The 17,448-nt window shown below is 40.9% G+C and overlaps 1 protein-coding gene across 2 annotated transcripts in view; it reads left to right on the top strand.

Moving 5' to 3' along the window:
- Window positions 1–17,448, top strand: part of ADAMTS17 (ADAM metallopeptidase with thrombospondin type 1 motif 17) — a 340,804-nt gene that overhangs the window by 70,834 nt on the left and 252,522 nt on the right. For both annotated transcript variants that reach the window (XM_079127336.1, XM_079127337.1), the window contains exons 5-6: window positions 16,601–16,684; window positions 17,248–17,405. In XM_079127336.1, the coding sequence (XP_078983462.1) occupies window positions 16,601–16,684; window positions 17,248–17,405 (242 nt within the window). The remainder of the gene's footprint in view (window positions 1–16,600; window positions 16,685–17,247; window positions 17,406–17,448) is intronic.

Raw genomic sequence — 17,448 nt, forward strand, 5'->3', positions numbered from 1 at the left:
TATCTTCTAGTCTGTCTCCCTCCTTTAGAAAGCCACCTGTATTTAATCATAGGGGCTCCACCCTGATCACCTTATTTAATCCTAATCACTTCCCAAAGGCCCCACTTCTAAACACCAAAATTGGATTAGTTATTCACCTTTTTAATACTTCACCATGGGAATTAAATTTCTACATGTGAACTGCTGGAGGACACATTGAAATCACAACCAAACCATAGAAGTTAGCATTTGATATAGATGGCATGTGGCTATCTCTTTAGAAGTAGTGAAATATGCAAAAACTAAATGTCATTGATTCTGAGAATTCAGATGTATACTTCTTGACATTTAGAAAGATCATTTGAATTCTAATAAAATTCACTGTTACTTGGTTGAGTTATGGTTATTGCTCTGCAGCAGGATCTCCACTCTGTAAACTTGAAGTGTCCCAATCACTTTCCACCCCCTCTTAGAGGAAAGGGGGAGAATGGACTAGCATTAACGTTAGCAATAGATATACAGCCTTAAGCTAAATGTCTATAACCCTAATTGCCATCTACATACAATTGGTGGGTATTATAGTTTGGATGTGAGGTGTCCCCCAGACACTCATGGTTGAGACAATGCAAGAAGGTTCAAAGGAGAAATGATTGGGTTATAAGAGTCTTAACGCAATCAGTAAAATAATCCCCTGATAGGTAAGTGAATGGTAATTGGAGTAGTAGGGTGTGGCTGGAGATGGCAATTGGGGCGTGGCTTTGGGGGTATGTATTTGTATCTGGCAAGTGGATTCTCTCTCTCTCTTAGCTTCCTAATCATCATATGAGCTTCTTCCTTCCATCACACTCTTCCACCATGATGTTTTGCCCCACCTAGAGAAATGGAGCTGGCCTTCTATGGACTAAGACCTCTGAAACTACGAGCCCTCAAATAAACTTATCCTCCCCTAAATTGTTCTGGTCAGGTCTTTTAGTCACAGCAGTAAAAAAACTGAAACAGTGGGGATCAGCATTTAACAACAGTACTGACCATTAAAAAACCTGCAATAGATCAGTCATTAGATAGCAGATGTCTACCATGTCATCCACTGAATTAATAATCACAATAACATGATTAGGTTAGGAGTTACCTAAACTATATAATTCTACTGGGATTACAGTTTCTTATGTGGAGAAAAACAGGGTAGGGAGGTAGGGAGGCAAGAGAAAGTTCAAATTAAAAAAGTGATCACAGGAGAGGCAAAAGATAGGTACCAAATATCAGCTATAAAGGAGGAGGAATAAAGAATTAAAAGTATTTAAAAAATGAAAGAGAGGAAGAGTGAACAAGAAAGAAGGAAAGAATGGAAGAGATTGAAGAAGGAGCAATAAGAGGGACAAAAACCAAGTTGTGAACAAACAAGCAATTTTGTGATCAAAACAACTCAAACCCATGATAAGTATACACCCCCCCCATGTCAAACCAAGGCTAAACAACAGGTGCAGAGACAAGCAGTGTAAGTAAAATTATATGAATATAAATATGTGTGTGCATATATATATATGTGCATATATATATGCATATATATTTTCAAGCCTATCTGTACAGTGAGAATACCCCCACTTACATAAACATAAAATCTTACAGAATAGAAAAATGTAAAAAATATAATAAATGCCATTTGAAAAAAATTAAAGTTAATATTTATAAAAGAATAAAAATATAAGAACATATTTTTAAGTGGGGAATATGGGGAGAAAATAAAGGTAAGAAAAATGAAAAAAGAAAGGAAAAATCTTAATGAGAAATAAAGGGTTTGTTTCTGCTGAGGTAGTCAAAACTGTTGGCAGAGATGAATTTTCATTCTTCATATTTCTTTTTGGCTTTGTAACCCTTGGGTCGAGTGCTGGGAGTTAAGTCCAACACCTTTGTGCTCCTCACTTAGCTGGCAGCCATTGTGACTAGGAGGCAAAACTGGTTGCGATAGATCTCTGCTTCCAGTCTCTCGGTACTGGATGGGAGAGTCTGGAGGTTACTGGCAAATTGTATTTTTGTAGTAGGGGGTGCAACAGAGTTCTAATTGGAAATTACAGTAGTTGGGATTTAGTCTTAACTGAACTTTGGAACTTGGTTGGTGGGTATTTGAGATTTGATTCATGCCCCCTATGCTAGGGGTAATGCTAGTCTCTGCTAGATGCCTGGATCTCAATGGCCTCTAGTAAAATCCACTTGTAGGGTGTAGAGACTAAATCTCTACAGGTTTCGTCTTCACTGCTATGAATATGAATTACTGGGTGTCCGCTCTGGAGTGCAGATGCTTCTGTGTTACCACTCTAGGCATCTTCCCAATGTCTCTTATGGAGAGCCAGCTTCCTTGGTATCCAGAGCCTGTATGATCCAGGTAGTTTTCTTTGTGCCTTTTTCAGTCGCTCTGGTTTAGGCACACTCTGGGGATTATAACAGATGAATGCTGGTGACTTCCTTTATGAATTCCCAACCTTCTGTCTCCACTCGCTCACTATTGCAGAGCACTTATAGATGGTTCCCTCGCCATGTGGCAACCTGTTTCCTCACCTGGGTGTGGGTGCATTTTCCATGCCCAGGGAATTCTTTCCACCAGTGATTTCGATTCCTACCAAACTACCTGCCCCTGGGACAAGCTATTTCAGGTTAGCTTTCACTGAACCACTTCACCCAGTGAATCTGTCTCCATTAAAACCAGCCTTCCTCTCATCCACTGGTTTCTCTAAGCCAATTTTTCTTTTTTTTTTTTCTTTTTTTTTTTTTTTTGTTTCTTTATCTGCTGGCTGTCTGCACTCCCCCGCTTCCCTCAGCTTCCACTGCTGCTGCCATTGGCAGCCAAGCCAAACTGGTGCATCTCTAATGAATGACTTCTTATGTTATGGAGCTTCTGACTATGTGTCTGTATGGTTTCTTTTATAGTCCAGTATTAGGCTTCAGTGAGTTCCTTTGGTTTCCCACCTCACTGAGGAATAGTCTTCCCACTTTGTAAATCTAGTGCTCAGGATCTGCTGGAAGTGTACTTTTCCTGCAATTTGCCATCTTCTCTCCTGCTTTTGCTAACTTTTTAGGGCTCTTGGCTTTGGTTTCTAAAAAACATTTATGTGTTCTGAGTTATTCATTTGCACAAACCCAGTCTTCCCAGTAGCTGGTTAATAATGAAGGGCTGCATCAAGGAAGCCTGAGAGGAAGGATGGTGGGCCTGGCTCTGCACCAGGTTCTTCTGTCTGCAGATAATCATCTCATTTATTTTTTAAATTATCCAGTGTACAAATGTAAGGAATAAACATTCATTACATCAACTAAGGTAGTAATAAGGCACAGCTTGTACTTTGATATTCATTTTCATAACTTACCATTTGGGCATTTTAAGAGAGGCTAGGGAGGGATGAGGATGATACATGGAAGCACCGCCTTACCCCACCCTATGTGGGCTATAAGGGCTGAAGGACAGGAGGGATGGAATTGTGTTCCTTGCTTTTAATTCAGCAACCCTCACTCCTTTTTAGTAAGTCACCAAAGGCTCAAGTTCCTCCTGCTGATGGCAACTCTGGGACTACTCATATTAAATTTGGATCTGAATATTTCCTGAGGAGGCCTACCTAATATGGGTGACTGTGCTATATGTATGGTGTGGTGTGATGATACCTGTAATTTCAGTGGTCTGTACTTTCAATTTCTGGGCTGATTGAGGCTTGAAACAAATGCAAGCTGAGTCTGCAAACCCAGTCACACTGATGCCTCTCCATGCAAACCTGTCCTACCTGGGTCACTATTCAGTACATAGGAAAAACAAGTTACCTTCAGACATCTGCCTTGTTTTGAATAAGATCAACCTCCATCACCACCTCCTCCCTTCCTCAATCCCTTAAGTTCCAGTTTAGGAAATCCAAAGGTTTCTCTCCTGCCTGTGGCTATTTTAGAGAGGGATTCTGTGAGTAAGTGAGATAACCTGTGAGCCAGGAGGAAGGGAAGGGATGAGGTTGGGACACAGAGCCCTGTCATTAGACAAGCCCCCAGGAGCAGTGAAGAGGAAGAGGATGCTGTCAAGCCCATCTGTCTCTTCCAGAGAGGGTTTGTGGGGATGCAGGATAGAAGTAGCTCTGACTTCTTAACCCCTTTGGATTTGGAGGGAAACTTGCCAGATTGGTTGCCACCTTCATTCCAATACATTTCTTTCCAGGTTGTGGGAAGGAAATCCTTGGTGCAGATGGCTGGATACCCACTGTCTTCCTGCCTTCCCACTTGGGTCTCTGCAGGCAGAGCCCCTACTTACCCCGGTGTGCCACCTTGACCTGCTGGCCCCCCACAGTGTGGAACTTGTCAGGGACCCAGATAGGCCCACTACCTGAGGCAGACAATCATGTGCTCAAACCATATCCTGAGCCAGGAGAATTTGGTGTCAAGTTTCATTCACAGTTTTCATAGCATCCCAGTTGCAGCATGTTAAATGAGCGCCAACCACTGGCCCAGTCTTCCACTTTAGAGAGGAAGAAAGACGAGAATGGTAGTGATGTGCCTCCCTGCCCTGCCAGCAGACAGGTGCTTTCACATTACTGCTGCCTCATGCCTGGTGACTTTTGTTATTCCCATTTTACAGAGAAGGAAATGGAGGTTCTGAAGGAATGGCAGGGCCAGTATGCAGAGCCAGTGGGTACACTGCAAGGCAAAGTCTACAACCCAGGGCTGAGGACTCCCATGTCACCTTGCTCAAAGTGATAGCTATATCTCGATCCATCCTTTATCTCCCTCTCTAGCCTGAATTGACCACCATTGTTTCTGGCCTTGACAGCTGCTGAAACTTCCTTGTTGGACTCCTCACTTCTATTTTAATTACCTCCTGAATCCTTGCTAAAGAGTGACTAGCAAAGTCATTTTCCAGAAGAATTAGGGCTCTGTCATTCAGCAGCATTAAGCCCCTCTATGGCTTCCCCTTGCAGTTGATAGGGAACCTTCCAAACTGTGTGTGTGGCAGGGTCCACTACATCTCCTGCACCTCGTTCTTTTCCCTGTCTCAGCTCTGGCTTCCCCTGCAGAGGCCACCTGTTTTTCAGGGATCCCAGCTTCTCTCTGACTTGTGGTCTTTGCCAGGAGGGCTGTTCTGTTCTTCGTTGAGTGAGCTTTTCTGTCTTTTGGGATACTTATACACATCTCCTCAGAGGGTTCCTCTGAAGAGGTCCACTCTGATGTGTTGATCACAGAGGCCTGTTTATGTGTGGTAGTTGCTGTTTGGATTTGCAATTTCATATTTATCTGCATTTGAAAAAATCCTGTGGTTTCTTTACACTATTGAAGTTAGGCTGGTATAAAATCAAAATAGTGTGTTAGAATTTTAATAAAATGTAATCATATAATACATAATGTAATATAGTAATGTAATATAGTAATAGTAATATATATAGTAATATATAATGTAATATAGTAAGACCAAAGAAAGTATCTGTAGAATCTACACAAAAAGAAATCAGAAGGGAATTAAAAAGTTGAACTGCAGGGAAAAAAAATCAAAAGAAATTAGTAATTCAGGAAATGAGGGACAAAAAAAGTTATATAGAAAATAAATACAAATGCAAAAGTTCAGTAATTGCCTTTAGATTCAAAGACAGGAATGAGTTGAAAGTGAAAGATGAAGAAAGATATTATATGCAAATGGTATCTAAAAGAGAGCAGGGGTGACTATACTCATATCAAATAAAATTGACTTTAAATAAAGACGGTTACAAGTGACAAGGAAGGACACTAAATATGAATAAAAACTTCAGTACAACAGGAGAATGTAATATTTGCACATGTGTAAATACTTAATATGCAAATCAATAAACCTAATATACCACATTAACAAAATGAGGGGGAAAATTGAGTCATCGCAATTGAAAAATGACAAAATTCAGCACCCTTTTGTGATAAAAAAAACTCAATAAATTAGACACCAAAGGAAGTACCTTTCATTATGAAAGCCACATATGAAAAGCCCATAGCTAACACCATACTCAATGGTGGAAGAATGAAGACTTTTCCTTCAAGATCAGAAATAAGGCCAAGATGCCCACTTTTGCTACTTCTTTCATCATAGGTCTAATCAGAGTGTTTAGATCAGAAAAAGAAGTAAAAGCTATCCAAATAATGATGCATTGAAGAGTTAAAATGATGTCTGTTCACAGATGTCATGATCTTATATGTAGAAAACCCTAAAGTAGGCAGACTCATGCTCCCCCAAACATAAACAAATTCAGAGTAACATCATACAAAACCAGTACCCACAAGTCAGCTGCATTTCCCTGAACACAGTGAACAAACTGATAAGGAAAAATAGTTTCACTGGAAAGAATAAAATCCTTGTAAATTAACCAAGATTTATACACTGAAGACTATAAAACTTTGATTAAAGAAATCTAAGACACAAATGGAAAGTCATTATGTTCATGGATCCAGAAATTTACTGTTACAATATAAATACCACCCAAGGCAATTACAGATTCAATGATATTTCTATCAAACTCCCAAAGATAATTTTTTCAGAAATAGAAAAAAAAAAGGAATCTTAAAATCTATATGAAATCTCAAAGGACCCTGAATAGCCAAAATCATCTTGAAAGAAAACAAAGTTGGAGGACTCACACTTCCTATTATCAGAATTTACCATGAAATTGTAGTAATCAAAACACTTTATTAGGCTAAAGACAAATCTGTAAACCAATGGAATAGCCCAGAAATTAACATTACTGTATGTAATCAAATGATTTTTGACAAGGATGCCAATATAATCCAAGGGAGAAGTGACAGACTTTTCAACAATTGGAAAACTTGATTTCTTTTTTAATGCTTTTATTAGTATATTATAGTTATATATAATAGTTGACTTCATTTCAACATAATCATATATACATGGAATGATTTACTCTAGTTTAGACCTGGTGCCCCCACTTTTTCTCCCCCTTCCCTCCCTAGTCCCCTTCTTCTACTCTATTAGTTTTCCTTCTATTCATTTATTTCTGATTGATCCTTCATAGATATTCATAAAGGTAGAATTCCCTGTGGTATATGTATACATGCACAGAGCATGATTTTGTCAAATTCATTTGTGTTTTCTCCCGAGTCCCATCCCTCTTCCCTCTCTCTTGATCTCCTTCTACTCCACCTCTGATCTTCTCTTTCTTTATGATGTCTGACCCCTCCCCCTTTCCCCTTACTTTGTTCTGGCTTCCATATATGAGAGAAAACATTTAACCCTAACCGTGATTTATTTCACTAAGCATGATGTTTTCCAGTTCCATCCATTTACCGGCAAATACCATAATTTCATTATTCTTTATGGCTGGGTGAAACCCAATTGTGTATATATACATTTTCTTGATCCATTCATCTGTTGACAGGCACTTGGGCTGGTTCCATATTTTGGCTATTGTGAGTTGCACTGCTGTAAGCTATAAACACTGATGTGTCTGTATCAGCATGGTATGCTGACTTGAGTTCTTTTGGATAAATACCAAGGAGTGGGATAGCTCAGTCATATGGTGGTTCTATTTCTAGTTTTTTGAGGAATCTCCATACTGCTTTCCAGAGTGGTTGTTGTAATTTTTAGTCCCACCAACAATGTTTGAGTGTCCCTTTCCCCCATATCCTTGCCAGCATTCATATTGTTTGCATTCTTGATAATTGCCATTGTGATTGGAGTGAGATGAAATCTGCGTAGTTTTGATTTGCATTTCTCTGTTTGCTAGGGATGTTTAACATTTTTCCATATATTTGTAAGCCATTTGTGTTCCTTCTTTTGAGAAATGTGTTATTTTGCCCATTTATTGATTGGGGTTTGTTGTTGTTTTGTGTTTTTATTTTTTTCATGTTAAACTTCTTGAGTTATATGTATATTCTGAGCATTAAACCTCTGTCAGAGGAGTAGCTGGCAAAGATTTTCTCCCATTATGTAGGCGCTCTCTTCATGTTTTTAATCATTTCCTTTGCTGTGCAGAAACCTTTTTAATTTGATGGCTTCCCACTTACTGATTATTATTTTTACTTCTTAAGCTTTAGGGGTTTTGTTAAGGTAGTTGGTGCCTCCACCAATATGTTGGAGTGTTGACCCTGTGTTTTTTCCTAGCAGTTGCAAAGTTTCTGGTCTAATTCCTAAGTCTTTGGTCCACTTTGATTTGACTTTTGTGCAGGGTGAGAGATAGGGATCTAATTGTGCATATGGATATCCAGGAAAACTGGATAATTTCGTGAAAATGAATGAAGTTAGACCTTTGGTAGCACATGCAGATATTAAATTATATTAAAGTCCTAAACGTAAGAGCTAAAATTCTAAAATGCCTGTTGGAAAAGTTTCATAACATTTGATTTGGCAGTGAGTTCTTGGATGTTATATCAAAGGCACAGCTGACAAGAATGGGAAAAATAAATGAATTAGACGTCATCAAAATTAAAAAGTTTTGTGTATCGAAGGACACGATCAATAGAGTAAAGAGGCCATCTGCAGAATGGGAGAAAATATTTGGAAATCACATATTATATAATACCCAGAACATACAGAGATCTCCTGGACCCTACAACAACAAAACAAACAATCTGATTCAAAGATGGACAAAAGACTTGCGTGGGCATTTTTTCAAAGAAGATATACAGATGGCCAAAAAGTACATGAAAATATGCTTAACATCAAAAATCACTGGGGAGGCTAGGCACAGTGGTGCACACCTGTAATCCCAGTGGCTCAGGAGACTGAAGCAGGAGGATTGTGAATTCAGAGCCAGTCTCAGCAAAAGTGAGGCGCTAAGCAACTCAGTGAGACCCTGTCTCTAATAAAATACAAAATAGGGCTGGGGATGTGACTCAGTGGTCAAGTGCCCATTGGGATTGCTGTTGTAAAGCAAACAAAAACATCCACAGAAACAAAACTGAAGATGGTAAGGTTGTAGAGAAATGGAAACTCTTGTCACTGTTGGTGGGAGTGTAAATCGATATAGCTGCGGTGGAAAACACTGTGGCTCTTTGGAAGAAAAACACCTATGTGAATTAGCAATTCCACTTTTGAATAAATACCCCCAAAGAACTGAAAACAAGGACACAAGATATTAGTACACCTCTGGTCATAGCAGCATTATTTACAATAACCAAAATGTGGAAGCAGCCCAAGTATCCACTGATGGATGAGGAGATAGAATGTGTCATATATGTACAGTGAAATAGTATTTAGTTTTACAAAAGGAAGAAATTTCTGCATATCCTACAACATGGATAAACCTTAAGGACATGATGCTAAGTGAGATTAGACAGTCACCAAAAGACAAATACTAAATGACTTCATTAATCTGAGGCAACTAGCATAATGGAACTCTTAGAGACAGAAAGCCAGTGGTGGTTGCCAGGGACTGAGGAGGGAGAATCAGGTATTAGTATTTCATAGGCATGGTTTCAGTTTTGCAAGATTGCAAAAGTTTTGGAGATGAGTAGGGATGATAGTTGTAGAATAATGTGCATGTATTTAATGCCACTAAAATGTACCCTTAACAATTTGCTAAATGTTATGTTTGATGTTACACGTATTTTACTACAATTAAAAATACCTGTCCTGCTGGGGTTGTGGCTTAGTGGTGGAGTGCTTACCTCAAATGTGTGAGGCACTGGGTTCGATCCTCAGCACCACATAAAAATAAATAAAATAAAGATATTGTGTCCATTTACAACTAAAAAAATTATTAAAAAAAAGAAACTCATCCTATTTACTATCCTTCCAGTTTCTGTAAGCTCATTCAAGTAGGACTATGTCTACTTTATCACTGTACTTCCTGTTCAGTTTATGTGCAGATGATCCAGAAATATCATGGAGTCTGTGAGTGTATGTATTAGTATACATCCTTTGCAAAGGATTTAGCACTGAAGTCATGTTAACAAACATTGTACTTTTTAAATTCCCTGATTAATTTGCTTCTGAAAAGCCTTATGTATTTCAAGAAAACACCCTGGGGATATGGTGTACTGAACTCTGGCAGAACTGGTTTCTACATAAAGACAATCCATGTTTACCCATCCTACACAGCAGCCGAGGCAGGCACTGTGCCATGGGCAGCCCTGTCAGTCCCTCTTGGTGCATGTCTTGTCTTTCAAGGAGGGTGGTGGAGAATGGAGAAGATAAAACCTGCATGGTTAAAAAGGAGTGTATGGAGAGAACACCTGGCTGCTTAGGAACGGCTTCACAGCCTTACCTGTTGCAAAGGACTCCAAAGTGATAGAAGTAATGACTACCGTGAGAGCAGAACTGATGTGGCCATTTATTTTTTTTTTTTTAATTTGTTTTTTGTGGTGTTGGGCATTGAACCCAGGGCCTTGCACATGCTAGGCAAGTGTTCTACCAATGAGCTACAACCCTAGTCCTGTGGTCATTATTGAGGTCTTATATAACCAAGAAGAAGTATAGGAGGAGTCTGGCAGCTTGCAAAGTAGTCTTGTTCTCCAACAGGGAAGAAAGGAGTTTTGTAAACCCTGGAGCAGGCAGCCTGGCTCTTGTCTCCATCAGGGTTGTTGATTATAAGCAACAGAAACTGGATCTGGACTAACTGATATAGAACAGGAAAAGGTATCTAGAGGTATAGAGGGAGGTTTTCAGAATCAGAAGGAGGTATGGACTACCAGGCTCAAAACTTGGGGGGCAGTCCTAGGGGAGGGGTCTTGGGGAGGTCAGGCAGCTTGAGACATCAAGGTGGAGTTCAGGCCAGGGGCCAGGGCTGGTGACACCCTGCTGGATGCTGATGTCCACCACTGGATTCCTACCTCCAAGTCTCTGCCCCAGGAATGTCTCCTAATTATCTTTTAGCATCAGAGTCTGGGAAGTGGGGATGGACTTAGGGAACAGGCCTGTTCTGGGGGCTGCTGGAGCAGGCAGAGTGAGTTTCCTCTACCTTTGGATTCTACAGTGGGAATAGGGCCCCTGTCTTTCTCCAGAGCTCATCCTGTGGGAGAACCCCATCCCCTCCATGAAAATAACAGTAGATGCTGTTTGGGCTCCACAAAAAAATCAATCAAGGCCCTGCAGTCTAACCAGTACAAAGACTAGAGTATAAAAGAGGCTGACTCAAATGACATATGACCCCATGAGTCTACCTCTGTATATACAGAAATTCAGAAGAGTCTCAAGAGGTATGTATATTCCCATGTTCGTGGCAGCATTGTTTCTAATAGTCAAAAAGTAAAAGCAATGAAGTATCCATTGATGGAAGAGTAAAAAAACGTGGCCTGTACATATTATTCAGCCTTAAAAGACAGATACTACAATATGGATGTGGCTTGAAGACATAATGCTGAGAAATAAGCCAGTCACCAAAAGACAAATACTGAATGACTCCACTTACGTGAGATACCCAGAGTCGTCAAATTAATGGAGACAGAAAGTAGAATGTTAGTTGTCAGAGGCTGGGGGTGGCAGGAATGGAAGTGAGTGTTTAATGGGCACAATATTTGAGTTTTGCAAGATGATGTTCTGGAGATGGTGGTGATGTTTGCACAACCATGTGAATGTGCTTGACACCATGAACTGTACACTTAAAAATGGCAGAAATGGTTTTATGTTATATGCATTTTACCACAAAAATAAGATATGTCAACTCTGTTCAGCTGTGTTTATGGCACTTAATATGAGCTAGGGGTTCTTCTACCTCATCTGGGGTAGAGTGGGAATTATTCCAGGTCTCATCCTTATCAGGCTCCATGGGAGGAACAACAGGCAGTGTTCAACACACCATTGAGAAGGAAGATCAGAGAGGGATAACTGCTGTGCAAAGAAGCAAGTGATGACAAGTGACTGAGGTGGCCTCTGTGAGGCGTGGCCCTCCACTGACAGTCGGTGGTGCCACGCTGACATGAAGAGCCCTCCAGTGAGGGTCAGTCTGGCATTTTAGAAGCACCCAAAGGGGCAGTTCCTGGTGTGCGAAGGGAGAGTGGCGGGGACTGTGAGCAGCAGGCAGGCCATTACACCAGGGCATGGTGAGTGGGCTTTGCTTGGTGTGTGGTAGGTAGCTGCTGACAAGCGTAAGCAGAAGAGCGATGTGCACTGTGCACATAGGTGTTTCGAAAGATTCTCCTGAGAGCTGAGGCTGTGGCTCAGTGGTAGAGCACTTGCCTAGTGTGCATGAGAACCTGGGTTGCATCCCCAGCACCGCAGTGTATAAATCCTTCTTCCCAGTTCTTTTCCAGGGGAATGGAGTCTGGCTCCCGCCACTGCATCCCCAGTCAACCCATGCAGGTATATGCAGAGAAGGAAGCCTTGACCAGGCCGGTGCCGTTTTGGCTGCCATGGATTTTCACAATGTGTGGTGCCTTTTTTGCATACGTGACTTAAAGAACAAAGTGCAAATGGAAACAGGTGGTGTGAACACCAGAAAATCCCCATTTGAGCAGCCAAATTGGAAAACGGGGCCACTTGACGGAGCTTTGGTTGTTCTTAGCTTCCTTAACAACCTTGGAGTGGAATGAAAAACCTGAGACATTCCAGGCAGGCTCTTTTCAGAGGAAAAATGACATAAATTTCACTCAATTACCATATGAAACAGACAACAAACCTTTCTCTGGTGATCATCAAAATTAGGGTGGTGTCAGAACACTCACTGGTTCTCATACTCTAGGGGGAGTCAGAAGCCCTGGGGGGTTTGTTCAACACAGATGGTGTGGCCACCTCCAGAGTCTCTAATTTAGGGAGGTCTATTGTGGGCTCCAGAGTGTGCATTTCAGCATGTTCCCCTGGGGATGTTGATATTTCTGCTTTGGGGACTAGAAAATGTAACCCCTCCCTATTTGGATGCTATTACTTGAGGGTGCCTATCTGTCTCTGGGCATGCTCAAGTCAGGGTCATGCCCAGAGATAGTGACCTTGTGAAAATTCTTCCTGGTGTGATGAGTAACTTCTCCCCATCTGCCCCACCACCTACTCCTTCTCTGCTCCCTGTCTGCCATCCCTCATTCCTCACAGTGTCCTTAAGTCGCCCAGTGGGGAGAGCCACAGTTAGTTGTTGGCAGTAGGTCCACCTGGCTGAACCCCCATGCTGCCAAGGAAATGTGACAGAGACTGCCAGGGCTCTGAATACTTGCTGGGACACAGCCAGAGCTGAACACTAGGGACAGAGTTTCCAGACAATTGGCTACAGTGTTCCATGTCCAACCAGGTGTCTCTCTTAAGTGTCTTGTGGCTCCTACCTCTAGAACTACTTCTGAGCTTGAATTTCCATGGAAAAAAGACACAGGCTTAGCTCTGCATCTTTGAGGCTTATGCCTTGTGTTTCATGGCTGTCACTAGGTCTTCGTCTGGCTTGCTGGGCCTGTTGTGGGGCCTCAAGGGAGATCCTGTGTATCCACCCCACCCCTGTCCTGGGTTCTACAGTGCTTTGTTGGAATGTGGTCAGTGGACAGCTAGTGACAAAGTGCTGTGGTCAGGCTCTGATACCTTCTCTCTTGATCCAGAATGTCCTTATCATAGGGTTTTCTAGAGAATATTATTCTGAGCATGAAACTTCAAAAAAAAAAAAGTTTTAATTTTCACAAAATTACATAAAATTTACCATTTTAACCTTTTTTTTTTTTTTTTTTTTGGTACCAGGGATTGAACCCAGGAGCACTTAATCACTGAGCCACATCCCCAGCCCAATAATAATATATATATATTATTTAGAGACAGGGTCTTACTGAGTTGCTTATGGCCTCACTAAGTTGCTGAGGCTGGCTTGGAACTCACAATCTTGCTTCAGCCTCGTGAGACACTGGAATTACAGGCATGTGCCACCATGCCTGGCCACCTGAACCATTTTTAAGTGTACAGTTGAGTGTTAAGTATATACATAGCATTGCCCAACTGATCTCTAGAATTCTCCCATCTTGCAAAACTTACACTGCATAGCTACTAATCGGCTTCCTGTTTCACCCTGTACCCAGCCCCTGGAACATTAAGTTTGTTTTTTTTTTTTTTTTTTTTCCTCTTCCATCTCCACTTCTTTTTTATTTTTTTGTGCATCTGTTCCAAGGGAAGACTGAACCTTGGGATATGGAATGAATTTGGTTCTGAACTGTGTTCAGCTCAGCAAGAAGCAAATGGGTGATTCTAACAGGGAGCTTGTCCTGCAGTTGTATTCTTCCTGATGATTTCATTTACTCCCTGTAGATTCTTTATACAGCAGTTCAGATTATTGCTGAGAAGTACTTTTCCACATTGTTTCTTGAAATCTATAACATTTCTTAACATCTTTAGTGTTTGGCTACTGTTGACATTACAGGCATTGCTTCTTTATTTATTTTTGGTGCTAGGGCTGGAACCCAGGGTCTTGTATATGCTACGAACCCACTTTGCCCCACCAAGCTACACCCCCAACCCCACGGGCATTGTTGAAGTCACCTTAAAACAAAATCCTGTGCAACTCAAATTTTCTCCTTCATAACTATGTTTTTGTTCATTCTTATTTTCATGTTTCGAACTGAGGTTTACCAATTTGGGTCCAGTCCTTGTGCTGAATATCTTAGGAAACATTTGAGTTAGAGACCTTGGGTGGTTCTGGAAATACTAAAACAAGGAAAAAGTTGCATGCTTTCCCCTTCCTCTTCCAGAATTGGGGATAGATAATGAAGACATGATTTCAGAATCAGCCTATAGGTGGTCCAGTATAAAAACATGACTGCTATTTTGTTCCTAAGGAAAGGAAATTTGTGTAGGGGGTGGAAATGTGAGAACAGGAAAATGAATGTGTTCTGTTTTTCCTTGTGGGAAAGACTATTAAGTTACACAGATTTTATTTAACTGTAACAACAGTTTTGAACAGTAAATTCCAAGCTATGATGCAGCTAATTCCTGTGTCACACCGATGCTTTCAGCACTGCCTGCCTGACTTGCAGGCCAGGCACTGTGTCATTGACCAGCTCCACTTGGCCTGAGTTGACCTGGCTACGGCGTCTGCAGTGGCCATTGCTTCTGCTGCTGGTGTGTCAATAGTGGAAACACAGCAACAAATAGAAAGAGTGTCAGTGTTTCTGATAGAAAATTCTCCCCTTTGGATTTTATCTCTGAGTGAAAGCAAGGTAGAATATTCAAAAAGTTCTCATTCCTGTTCCCTCTGTGTCCTGCAACTAACTACTGCCATCTTTATCACCTTCCCCAATTAACCTCTCTGAGTAATATTATAGAAAAGGAACTCAAGGGATTTTTAAAGTCAGTGGTGTTTCTTTGTCATGTCAACATTGATTCCTCTGCCTTATTCAAGATTCCCTTTATCTCTTCTCCTTGGAATACTTTCTCAGGACTTCTGATTTTGAGGTATTTATAATTAAGTTCTGCCAACAAGAAATAAGTATTAGTTTGGTTTTACTATAATGAAATACTTGAGGCAACTAATTTGTAAAGAGAAAAGGTTTACTGAGCTCCTAGTGTTGGAGGTTCAAGTTCAAAATCAGACCTGTTGCTTTGACCTCAGGCAAAGATGGCAGATGATAATGACAGGTGTGCATGTCAGAGCAAGCAGTCACATTTCAAGCCAAAAAGCAGTGAGAGCAAGACTTGGGTCCCACAGTCCCCTTTGGGGGCATATCTCCTATCTTCCATGACTTCAGGGTCTCCCACATTTCCCTTCCTCCTAAAGGTTCACAGCATCTCCCACTGGCACCCTCTAGGGACTAAATCTTTGCTTATGGACTTTTGGGGGACACTCACATTATACGTGAACCATAGCAAGAGGCTACTCTGAGGACATATCCCTTTGTTACTATAATTTATTTCAGTGACAAACTTTGGTTAGTTTGAGGACTGCAGGGAATAAAGGAGGAAATTAATGTTTTGGCTAGAGGAACAAGTCACCTTCAGCTGTCTTTAACAGGTGGCTTTAGGTGGAGTCTATTTCCCAACTGAGGTTCGTGGTGAGGGTTAGAGATGACCCTGGCTGGACACAACAGGTATCTATCTTCTCCCTCCCTTTCATCTCCATGCATGAAAGCCCAGAATGGGAATTTTGAGTGTTTGACCAAAATCATCTTAACACCATGTCTTTTTTTTTTTTTTTTTTTTTTTTTTTCAGAATCACCTGTCTTATACATTTTTTCAAAGGCTAAGTTGTTTCTAGCTTAGCTTTGAGTGTATATGTATACAAATATCTGTGTGATTCCAGAGTTTCTATCATATCTATTTTTCTTTTGGAATATTCACTTTTAAGGGAGTTATTTTTGATTTCAGAAAAACCTTAGAAATAAAATCCAGGTTATGTTTCACATATTTGCATTTTTTTGTTCTAATAAATCTTTATCAACATCAAAATTTGACATATATTATTTTTTAGTTTTTCTACTACTGGAAGAGCACAAGGTACATTTTAGTATTCATTTTAATATGACTTTCATTAATAGACTTTGTATTTTTGAACAGTTTTGGATTTACAGAAAAGTTGAGCAGATGGTACAGAGAGTTAGACACAATTTCCTCTATTAATATCTTAGTATGGTATATTATGATTAGTGGGTCAATAGTGATGCTGTAAGATAACCTTAAGTCTATAGTGTATTCAGATTGCCTTAGCTTCTACCTGATATCTTTTCTTTCTTCCAAGCCCTCAACCAGGGTTGCACTGTATTTTAAAACATTTTGTATCTTTTTCTCTCTTGATAGGTATATAATATGTTTCAGCACCAGAGCCTTGGAATTAAAATCAACATTCAAGTTACCAAGCTTGTCCTGCTACGACAACGTCCTGTAAGTCCCATGGGCACAACTCAGAACACACAGAGGTGTAACTGGTGGAGACTGTTTAGAGTTACAGAAGAGCCCTGGCAATGGGATCCCACACATCCCTCCCACCTGGAAGGTCTCACATAGGCTCTCTATGTACAGAGCTGAAGGGGCCTTTAGAATCAGGGAATCCTCCTGGACCTTCCACCCCAGCCAAATTCCCTGTAGCAGCGTTTCCTGGTCTTACCTTTGAATGCGTCCCACGTGACCACGTTACCTACACATCAGGCTATCAATGTGAGATTGAGGTGACATTGCTTGGTTTGGTACACTGTTGTGTTTATAGAAAAGTAGATTGCTTTTCTTTAATATAACCTGCATTTGAATTGAAAGATAAGATCCCTGATGTTCTCTTCTGGGATGTTCTGAATAGCCACTCGTGTTATTCTTTTATACGGGGACAGCAAGTCATCAAGTGATGTCTTAGTGAGCAGCCCTCTCCACCTTAATGTCCACACTATGATCTGGATGGGCACTCGGCTTCTCTGGGTGTCCACTTCTCTGACTACATCCTCAATTTCTATTAGGCCAAGTTGTCCATTGGGCACCATGGCGAGCGGTCCTTGGAGAGCTTCTGTCACTGGCAGAATGAAGAATATGGAGGTGCACGGTACCTCGGCAACAATCAGGTTCCAGGAGGGAAGGACGATACACCCCCCGTGGATGCTGCTGTATTTGTGACCAGGTAAATTTAGACTCAATCTGTGGCTGACATGTAAGAGGGAGGA

This window comes from Sciurus vulgaris, assembly GCF_902686455.1.
Source record: "Sciurus vulgaris genome assembly, chromosome: 2".
Classification (NCBI taxonomy): Eukaryota; Metazoa; Chordata; class Mammalia; order Rodentia; family Sciuridae; genus Sciurus; species Sciurus vulgaris.